Below are 11,464 nucleotides of genomic sequence, written 5' to 3'. Positions count from 1 at the left end.
AAAGTTGAAGAATTCGCCATATTGAGTTCCTCCAATCCGCCCGCCTCGGTTCCGCCTCTGGTTGAGGTTTGTTCTGTGAACCGTGGCCATATTGAAGTGTCAGACAGGATATTTCATGAGTCGGTGGTCACTGGTCACAAGAGTGCGTATTTAGATAAATTGGTGGATTAGTCATTCCATCAAAGTCAAATCGTCGTGAATTCGTGCCGTTCTCTCTTCTCTGTGATCGCTTTAAGTTTTTTTCTACTCACAATTTCGTTTTCATTTTCCAGCCAAAATGCATCCTGAATAGTAAGTATTGTAACCCTTCTATTTTGCTTCCGTCTTTGTTCATGTTTACGTGGGCTCTCTTCAAGTTGCTCAATTCCGTCATTCCGACCGTAGATTGATTCTCAGTTTCCTCGTTCAGAACATAGAGTTTTCCTCTTTTTGACCTGTTCTAATCAAATCCCACTTTCCCACAAAGTCAATGGCATAACTTCCTTCACCCACTCTTTCCCTGAGCAATGATTTCAATTCACCTTATGACTCAATTATATCATTATCAGGGCTCTGTTGCTGTTGATGAGAAAGTCACTTTTTCATCTACTGAGGAGTTATTTTCCACCCCCAGAATTATGTGTTGAGGGCTGAAAACGCCTTTAAGTATGAATGTTACCTCTGAGAGGACTTTGATCAGCCTATGATTATACCTGAAGAAAGTAGGTTTTTCTACAATGGAAACAGAAAACAAGTCCAGTCTGATCTTTGGCTGTCGCTGACTCAAAAGCTTTTGTCTTTTACCTTACCCAAGTTACAGTTGCATCTTTGTGGAGTAGTAGCTGATTTTCCTCTGTCATTTATGTAACAATTTCATCGGTAATCTGTGACTGGGCATCCAACAAAATCATATTTCCAGAGCCAATCTTTGATGAGAAGTACATTATTCTCATGTATACATATCATGGTTTCTAAACGGATGACTCGTACTTGCTTCCTCTGTTGATAAGGCTCCTTTACTTGCAAAACTTTTGTCGAAAATTCAAATTTCTAGGAAAATACTTTGATGATTTTTTCAACACCTTACCCTATCATCTCAAATAAGAGAGGTGTGCGTGTGCATTTTACTGTTATCTGGGGAATGACAAAATAGAACCTATTACTTAATTGTGTCAGGAATGGAACTTGTGAGGCATATCATTTTGTTTCTGATCCTTCGAAAATGTGGTCAGTCATTGCTGATATCACTTATTATTATCAGCGGGCAGGTTAGTTTCACTATTGAATCTTGAGAAGAGTCGGACAATGAAGTTCTGCCTGTGGTAGTGCCGTAGAATAATCTTATTGCATAAGTAGCATCTCAAAAACTTTCAGAAAATTAACTTTTCTTTACCATGGACTGTACTTACTCTGGACCGTATAACTAACAATGGTATGTTTTAACATATGAACGGAATAGCTCTACCACCGTTGATACAGAATTAGGATAATCCTCCTCTGTGGTTTTTTCCTCAATGCTTTTCATGTTTCTGACTTGAAATATTTTAATGACCATTCGAGAGAAGTGCATGAAAGAATCATCTGAAGTAATTTTATACGGTGCTTCTAAGTTATTAGTATCCCCATAGGGTGTTACAAAAGTTTTGTCATCAACTCACTGTAGAGCAAGCAAATAAAGCCAGAGCGGTGTGTTGTACAAGTTAAAGATCATTACCTTAGCTTTTCAACACGACTTTGTTGAGCTCATTTGGTTAAACATTCAAGGAGGCGTGGCGATGTGTTCATGTTATGCTCGGGAAAATTTTACACCTTTTTTTAGAGCGGAAAATCAAAGCTAAGTGGCACTTAATTACACCAAAGCTCATCATTGAGAATCACAATTTAAATTTTCAGTTATTTCTTTCCTTCTTCAAAAAAAGGTTCCACATTCTCCGAGAGGTTACATGAACATGCGCTTATTGCCTTAAAATTGCTGTAACTCAACAAATATTAGACCAAACAAGTTCCCAAAACCTTTTCATTGATTCTTGTAAGAGTAAACAGATAAGCGGGCAAAATAGGAGTTAAACAAACTTCAAGGACTTTTCTTTAGCCTTCTTACGCAACTTAGTTGAGTGTAATTGGTCAAAAAGCTAAGTCACAGGGATTTTCTAGCAGTATGCTCATGTAATCCTCGGGAAGTACAAACTCTCGTGTAAAGTTCTACGCATATGGATGCGCATTACTATGGTGCATCATCAAAGAATGTGTAATTTCCACCATTTCTCAGGATGTGTGTTTGAAAAGTTTGTAACTTGTGACAATGACATTGGTTGTCAACAGTTAGCTTCGGTGGTACTAAATAGCAGTTAGCTTTGTTTTTTCTCACTTAAAAAACGTGTCTGTACTCCTTTCACGGCATGATCAAGTGAATTGATGACCAAATGAGCTCAACAATATCGCATTTGAAAGCAGTGAAATGATCTTTTAGCTTGTACAACCCACAATTTGCTGGCTTTATATGCTGGCTCACATAAGAGACGACAAGACTTTTTAGACATCATATGTATGTAGCTCCCGCTATATTGTAATTTTTATGCTTCCTATTAAAGCGTTGTCTAGTTCTCTTGTGAGAGTAATCTCTTCATTTTTTTCTGACAAATCCTTTCTCTGTTTTTTTTTCAGTGATTATCTTTTCAAACTGCTTCTGATCGGAGACTCAGGTGTTGGAAAATCCTGTTTACTGCTAAGATTTGCTGTAAGTTTATTTTACTACTTCAATCTCTACCATTTTACAAATCTTAAGCTTTTGTTCCACTGCAGAGGCCATAAATTGAAATTCATGTGACAGCTGGCAATGTCAAGGAGAACAGCTTGCACGAAAGAAAATGACCAAAAAGAAAATCGCACATGACCCCTCAACTAGTTCACAAGAGGTCCTGCTGATCCATGTGACAAGTCTGTTTCTAGGTCTAAGAAGAAAGACGCAAATTGAATCTATAATATTTGTTTTCTCTCTCCCATTGTTGCCAGATAGTGCTAAGCAATTAGCACTTTCCTCCATTAAAACTCAAATAAAATATCCACAATGAATTGCACACTTTGGCAACCTCGCTCTCTCCTTAGGTTTTTTCTCTTCCTTATACTCTACCCAGCTTTTCACCTATCACAAAATATTTTACTATGATAAATCCACCAGGTGTAGTAGAGACCTCTCAGCTAACGTAATTTTGAATGAAAGTAGGCACTTGCCTGTCGGTCTCTTCAAGAGAATAAGACTGGAAATTTGAAAATCTTAAAACTTGAAATCTTGAAAAAAAAAACCAGGGCTGTCTGCACAATCAAACTGAATCTCGGTCTGGTTTTGAGTACAGTGCTCTAAGTCATGTACTAAATAGTGAATAGAGGAATCATTTCCCTTAAGGCATTGCTGTTTTAGTCAATTGAATGATTAACACCTTACAAAAAAAAAAGTGGACGTTTCTGTCATTCATAGTTAAATTAATCCCTTAAGTTTTAGTGTATTCTCCAATGAATGTACACTATTTTTCATCATCAGTTCTATGCGTGCTTTGTCATTATAAGAAGTCAAGGAATTTTGATCATTTTGTTCATGGAATTTTTCCTGAATGTGGTCAAAAACTTCAAGCATGTGCATTTTTGGGTCTTTCCATCAACGGCTCTGACTTGAATTCTTTTTTCCTACTTGAAGAGCTGCCATTCTTCACTCATTATTTTTCTCTGTAAAAAGAGCAAAAAACTTAATACAGCCACTGCAGGAAAATACAAAATACTTCAGTGACTTTGCTCTAGCTATCTCTATTGAAACGGGTGAGTCAAAAGTTAATGTTGGCGAGCAATACCAATTTCTACATAATGAATGAGGAGTAACTTTTTAAACTTTTTCTTCACTTTTAATTGTTTTTCTCTTTTTCTCTAGGATGATACATACACGGAAAGTTACATCAGTACCATCGGTGTTGACTTTGTAAGTATCCAATATTTTATCTTCCTATCATGTTTTTTTTTATGATTTAATTCCATAATTTAGCAACGGCCACAGGGCTGCAGGTTTGCTCCACTACAGGACTGTTTTGCTGCAATTTGGTTGTTTGGAAAAATGTGAAGACTGCAAAAATTCTGGAACTTTTATCCGAATTTTTATTTTTCATTCATCTGAAGTGATAGTGGGTGACAAGTTCTTTATATGTCCTAGAAAACCTGTAAAAGGCAGGAAATTAGTGATGAAAAGGGTAAAGTGCACTCGTCATAGCGCACAGAGATAAAGATCTAGTGTCTTGAAAACACAGTTGAGCAAAAACAGTGTTTGTCTATTTTTAATATAAAATTTTCTCTAATATTTTCTCTTCGCTCAGATTATTTGCTTTAACTTGTGTGACCGCAATCTCTCTTCAATGGGATCAAGCCAATTGTATCTGCTTGAATTTATTTTCTGATGTGTCATTGGTTTGGGATACATTATTGTAATGTAAACTAATTTGAGACTGAATGTTTAAAAAACCATTTGGCATTCATGGGGTGACTGATATTTGTTTCAATGCTTCAGAGAGTTGATGGTCTATAATTTTTTCTTTTACTTCTATTTTCAGAAAATCAGGACTATTGACCTAGATGGAAAAACTATCAAGCTGCAAATTGTAAGTTATTCTCCTTATTTTCTGAAATTGAAAGTATCTTTTTTTTGGCTACAAAATTGGCAATTAATGGTTATGACACATTCATAGCGGTACAAAAATCATGAGCTCTTTAGAATTTTTAAAAACTGATTTTCAGTAGAGGAATAAAGCTCGTTTTATTTTGGGTGTCGAAAGATGTTTTGAAGAAGGAATACAGTTGCTCAATCGATTTAATTCAATTTGGAAGGTATGGAATTTGGAATTTGGAAGGTTTGTCGGCCTCCTGTGGTGTAGTGGTTGTAGCGCTGGCTCTACAATCAGGAGGTCCCGGGCTCGATTCCCGGCTAGGCGACCCGAGTTTGATGGTCTCAAACAACGGTTGCCTTGGGCTGGTACATGGTAGGGACGGAGGGGGGAGGGGCTCTAACTGGAAGCGCAAGGATTACCACTTGTGTGGTATTTGAAGTAGTAGAAAAAAAAAAAAAAAAAAAAAAAAGGTATGAAAAAGACGCAAGAAAAGCAATATAGGGCAATGTGGCACCTACCTCCAACTATCACCGAGTCTCTGTTTGAAACGTTGACTTGAATGAACAGATGCTGATTAGGTCTACTTTATACTCTTGTCTTTTGGTGATTTTATTCTACTATCGATAGACGACAGATTTTATATAGATGGTGAGACTGCAAAAATCTACAGTGTATCTCTTTTTCAGTATTTTAAAATATCCGCTCCTGATTTATTTTATCAAAAGAGAAAACAACACAATTGCTCAAAATTTTTGCAGAATATTTTTCACATAGTGAGGGAAAATCAGGAAAGATTCCAAGACATGAAGTCTAGTATTTTTCCGTCTAAAAGATCATTTATGACTGGAAGTCTGCTGCGTCGCAAACCGAGGTACACGTTTTTGCTATTTCCCTGCCAGTATGCGATTATGTCTTTTGAGAGATATTTTCCAAGGGCATTCCTTTATGCTACGGATGTAAGGAAAAGCAAATTGAAACATTGAAGATCTGCTGAACTGCTAATTAATGTCAATCCACAACATTCTACAGCATACTCTTCTGCTAGTAATTTTTCTGCGATTACAAATTTATTCAGTGATTTCTAGCGTACCGTTAAATGGACTTTAAAGATCCCCCCAAATTTTTGCATTTGTGCGTGAATTTCTCCTTATATTACAGCAACAACTATTAAAGCAGAAATTGTGAGCCTAGTTTACGTATGTTTTCAACTGCTCCAAGGAAACATGAGTAAAACTGAACCTACTGTATTGGAAAAGGAAGTCACTGACCTCTTGTAATTACTGTTCAGGCACCTTGTAAACATAGCTGGTCCTAAATTTACAAAATATAAATATCACCAGATATTCAATTCCTTCAATCCTATATTAAAAAAATGTATCCAAGTGGTCTGTCCCCCTCAAACAGCAAAAATTTTTAGCAGATGGAAGATCACTTAACCACTAGGCAAGGTACAAATGTAAGCATGTAGATGTGTGTTTTCTCATCCAAATTCATGTAAAACAAAATATGTGCAGCAAAAATTATCAAAAGTAACTCCTTCGTTAGGTATTAATATTTTTCATTGCTTAAATCCATATTTCCTGCTGATTTAAAAAAAACGATCAACTACTGTAGATAAATTGCACACTGAATGCTACCGCAACATTCACAGCGGTACAAAAATATGGCAACCTCAGTCTTGGCACTTTGGTTCAGCTTTTATATGTTGTTTAAACATCGGTGATGTCATGGCAAAGAAGGAAAACTGTTGCATTGCATGATATTTGTGAATACTATGATTTTTTTGTAAGCGGAAATTTCAAATGTTTTTAAACCAGTGCTAAATAAATGCATTTACATAGAGTGTTCCTAAATCATGTAACATTCTAGGAAGAGGGGGGTCGAGGAGGGCATTACGCCATTTTGGTTTTACCAGTTAAAGGATAGAGACCTATGTTGCAAAACTGTCAAAGGGGGGGGGGGGGTTAAAATGCCTTAAAAGAGGGTTATGTAATTTATGAACTCTCTTAGGAGTGAAATTCAGTAATTTTCTTTGTAGGAATCGTCTTCTAGGTGAAATTTTGAAGAGGAAATATGTATCAGAATGCTTAAGATGATTCGATGGACGCCATATTTTGTGTCAGAACGGCATACGATAAATCGCATCAATTGGTTCCATTTCTTTAGCTACTCATCATTTTTCTCGAATTTTGAGATCGCAATTCTATTGTCAGGAGACTAAAGCACTCACCAATTTTAACAAAGAAATTCATCGTAATAAAGGCGTGGTTTTTTTAGAGAGAAAATATCGCATTCGAGTGCAGTTTCGATATCAGTATTGTATTTTAAGTCTTGTAAAACACTTGGTAGTCACCCAAAGGTAACGCACCAAGAGCTACAGCCCTGAGATAAATGTTTGTTTTAATTTTTCAGTGGGATACAGCTGGTCAAGAACGATTCCGCACAATTACATCAAGTTATTATCGAGGCGCTCATGGAATCATTGTTGTATATGACTGCTCAGATGCTGAATCATTCAATAATTTAAAGCAATGGCTAGAAGAAATTGATCGTTATGCCTGTGAAAATGTCAACAAATTACTCGTCGGGAACAAATGTGACCTTACAACCAAGAAAGTTGTCGACTATGAAACTGCCAAGGTATTTAAATTCCTCATGACTAAATCTATTTTACTTCCATATTCAGGTGCAATAGTAACTATCAATTAGTTCTCTTGAAAGGAACAGTGTTTTCGTTTTTCCGCTGACGTGAGCTGGTCTTCCCTTTTTCGCTGGCTTCTCAATTTTGCACACAATCTATGGTCGCACAGCTTAGAAGTTTCTGCACCTCTAATTGCTCTTCTATTACAGATTCAATGCCCATTCTTGTCGTAGCTTAATTCGGTGGAACTTTTAGAAGTGCCTTTAACACTCCAGTGAATTATCACCCAAGTGAAAAGAAAAAACGTCTGATCACATAAAAAGAGTACAGGGGCAAGTGCTGGCTGATTTTTATGCCATGAAGCGTCTGTGATTCATAATATTCTGGATCCTGCAATTTACAATTTGAGTGCCACAAGATAAAGAATTCATTAAGCTAAGTAGTTATGTTTCAAACCTCTCTTTAAAAAAATTCCTCACTTGTAGGACCCAAGGGAAGATGTGTTTTTGCTTCCCTTTATTTCTTAATGTCGTTTTCCAGCCAGAAACTGTAGGTACACAATATAGTAATTACAACGCTTGTTGAACAAAGATAGATTTTTAATTTCTTTCTTTGGTTGTTCCCAGGAGTACGCAAACACATTGGGAATTCCATTCTTAGAAACGTCAGCAAAGAACGCTACCAATGTGGAGCAGGCATTCATCACAATGGCTTCAGAAATCAAAAACCGCGTTGGTCCGCCTAGTGCAAGCGCCGACACTACTAGTAACACAAGAATAGACCCCGGCCGACCTGTTGAATCAACCAAGAGCGGATGTTGCTGAATACTTTTAGCGCTCACTTTGGCTCTCATTCATTTGAAATTTCGTATTGTTATCTATTACCACTTGTATAATATCCTGTTGTAATTTTATACTATATATTTTATCTGGCTCTAATTTCATCCTGAATTGAGAAAAACTAAGTCACTAGCCTTCAGTGAAATATCTCAAACAATGAATTCAAATGTATCAAACCAAAACAAAGTGGATTGTCAGGGAGCCCTCTTTATAAATTAGTATAAAAACAAAAAAAATAAATGAAAAAAATATTTAGATAATTGCTTTCACAGTTTCATTTTTAGTGGGGGGTGGGAGGGGAGAATCTATTTTTATCGTAAGTTTGTTGCAAGTATGGAACAGATATATAAATCTTACACAATACATTATCCAGAATCGGAGTGTCTGTGGATGTAAGCAACTTAGAGGAAATAGGGCAAGTGGAAGTTCCTTTTAATGCTAAACAAAATCAGATTGTTCCACCAAAAAGACTGAATAATTTCCTCTTGTGAAATTTTCCTTTTCCCCTTCTCTTGATTACATTTTGGAACTTTCTCTGACATATGAGAAGATAGCATTTTTCGTTGTATGTTTTTTCTGCAAAAAATATTCATATTATTAACATCTTAAAATCTTCCTGCAGATCATTTAGTGAATTAAGTCAGGAAATATTTTAATTTTTCTATCGCCGAATACACAGACACTCTGATTAGGTATTCGAATTATTCGCAGCCTAAGTCATCAGAGGTGTCTCTAAGAATTGTCACTAGTCGTTTTTTCCTCGAATGAAGTGTTAAAGGCAAATCAATCTATATCATTCCAAAGTATGTCACCGACTTTTATGGCACTTCCTTTTTTCTACCTTTTATAAAAGTTTTGTGAAATCAGAGAGGATTTTTGTACTTGATTCAAATATGGGGGGGGGGGGGGGGGTCAACTTTAATCAATGATTTAATTTAATATCCATCTATGCCTCTTAAATGCTTGTTTTAATTAAATCAGATATGGGAGGTATTCAAAGAAAATTTTTAGTATCAGATAGAGTCCATCCCGAATAAGCTTATGCTCTTCAAGACTGCGACCAAGATCAGCTGTGTCCAGTTTAGTACTGAATGTAAATGCAAGAATCAATCTCTCTGCTGTTGCACTCGAAAAATGTGTGAACTGTAAACCGACAAGATTTCAGGCATTGATAAGACCAGCAAAATATTGAAGAATTAATCCAAACCGTACATTATTTTTGCTCCATGGACTCTCCATTAAGATACCGTGAGGGAAACTAGTATAACCACCAAATTTTTTTTTCTTTAATCCTGGATAAACTTGAGGGATCTTATTGGACTAGACGAAATATCATCATTTTAAATTTCTGTTTTTTGTTAAAAGTAATTTTTTCCTTTTCATTTACTTTTTTACTTGCCTTGAAAGTTTCGAATACTGAATTTAATCTAAAATTTCTTCGTTAGCAAATAGTGAATAACCAGCACTGATAATCTTGCCTTTTCTTGGATGCATTTGGATAATGAACAAATAATTTTGCTTTTTCAATTAAAGAAAAATTGCATAAGCTTGCAAAGATTGCATGCTGTAGTAATATAATTTGCATCCTCGAAATTGATAATCATAAATAATTGATCATATTTAAAGAGAAAGCTCAGTCCAGTGAAAAAGTGCAGAGGCACGAAAGTTTTTAAGATCGTTCTCGTTAATTTCTCATTTCTTTTTCAGAAGTCAATGGAATCATTGACTGAGAAAATGATGAAACAGTCGAACTGTTGATTGAATGCTTTTTTCACCCCCATCAGTGTATTTCTGTCCCCATGTATTTCAACATGAGACTGAAATTCAGTTTAGACTAGAAGTTCTTTAAAATTTCCTAACCTGCAGTGGCTATGGATATTTCCTAGCATAAATGATAGCACGGATCGTTTGAGATGACTTGAATATGTGGCAGCATTCTTTTGATTTTTCTTCCCTTGTTTGTGAGCATTTTGTGCTCATCCAGTGCCCAGAAATATTTTTGTTATCAATTTTTTTCTTCTTTATTTCTTTCTTTTTTTTTGAAGTAACATGTTTTTTGTCTGTTAAATTTAAGTTGATGTAGTCTCCTCCTCTGATCGCAGTCATTCGCGATCGTAGTTTACATATTTCAATAAGTGAATAAATTTTCATTCAGGATTATTAATTTTTATTCCTATCGAAGAAAACATAATGAACATTTTGAGCAGCTTGAGCTTTGCCTGTCACCTTCCTACCATCAACACAGTGTGTAAGTCTCTTCTCAACATTTTGTATGAATTCCAAGAATCTCCAAAAGGAGTTTGCCTGCTAGATATCTCCAATAGTTCCGAGTTAGTAGCTGCATAGTTTTGCAACTTGTCATCATTAAAGTAGATAATCTTCTAAATATATCACACGAATTAAAGTCCTCGAAGCTCTGCCTTTTTTTGTGGTCTTCAACGTCTTTGACTAGAAGCTTTTGCCGTGTCTGCTACCAGTCTAGTATTACCGTAAAATGCAGTTCCCCAGACAACAGGACATACTACATTTCATCGCCGTCAAGTTTCCTTTTGCTCATTGTGCTTCTATCAGGGAATTGTTGAGAATTCTAAACTGAAAATCACTTATTTTTCTTCTGATTGCAAGCAAAAATCAGCAAAACTTCGGACATAAATTGCAGAGGCACAATATTTAAAAAATTTAAATTTGTTGTCAATCTTGCAACTTTGGAATGGGGTGACGTTCCATCGACAGGGAAGCAACGAATGGTGTGTTTTAAGAGAATCAACCTCCTAAAGCTTTGGTAGAATTTACCATAGTCACAAAAGTAAGCCTTCTTCTTGGGTAAATAGGAGATATTTAATGATCTTTTGTTCAATTACTGGAGCCGGAAGATTTTGCGGTGCGTTCTTACCAATAGTTTTTTTGTACAGTCACAGCTGTACAGAGCCTCAAGGAGGAGACTCTTCAGCTGACAATCTTAGCAGGAACCTTTATAATGAAGCAGCGTGGCAGCAACATTTTAAGAGCATCTATATTTACAGTTGTGAATGTATGAAATAAAATAGTAATCTTCAATTTAAATTATGTGTCCTTCATCAGTGAATGCAATTTCAGTTGTCTCCTGTTTTTGGTCAGCGACATAATTTTCTGTCTAGTAGCTCCGTTCATTTGTCTGAGGGTCTTACTTAAGGCCTGTGACTCGTGCGTGTTAGATATCTTACCCCTCTCGCGAGTCCTTGCTCGGATTTTTCTTTGAAATGAAAGAAAGGCAAAAAAGCGTGACTCCATCTTTGAAAGACTTGTGGTTTTAACAGAGTGAAAGATAATCATAATTCCACATTACCCCCGTGAGTGCTAATGCATGATGCTAGAATTTTTGG

General features: G+C 36.1%; 1 protein-coding gene across 1 annotated transcript; it reads left to right on the top strand.

Moving 5' to 3' along the window:
* The first annotated feature begins 93 nt into the window (after nt 1-93).
* On the top strand, nt 94-11,165 carry Rab1 (RAS oncogene family member Rab1). The gene is made up of 6 exons (XM_019057758.2): nt 94-291; nt 2,644-2,716; nt 3,899-3,946; nt 4,569-4,616; nt 7,035-7,262; nt 7,890-11,165. The coding sequence occupies exons 1-6, from the start codon at nt 278-280 to the stop codon at nt 8,085-8,087; spliced, it is 609 nt and encodes a 202-aa protein (XP_018913303.1). The 5' UTR covers nt 94-277; the 3' UTR covers nt 8,088-11,165.
* Nucleotides 11,166-11,464: the final 299 nt, after the last annotated feature.

The sequence above is a fragment of the Bemisia tabaci genome, chromosome 6, assembly GCF_918797505.1.
Source record: "Bemisia tabaci chromosome 6, PGI_BMITA_v3".
NCBI lineage: Eukaryota > Metazoa > Arthropoda > Insecta > Hemiptera > Aleyrodidae > Bemisia > Bemisia tabaci.
Note: the sequence above shows the minus strand (reverse complement) of the source record. Positions and strands in the feature narration are given on the sequence as shown.

Coding starts and splice junctions, on each gene's coding strand:
- Rab1 (XM_019057758.2), top strand. Junction 2,717..3,898: donor GTTTACTGCTAAGATTTGCT/GTAAGTTTATTT, acceptor CTTTTTCTCTAG/GATGATACATACACGGAAAG. Junction 4,617..7,034: donor AAACTATCAAGCTGCAAATT/GTAAGTTATTCT, acceptor TTAATTTTTCAG/TGGGATACAGCTGGTCAAGA.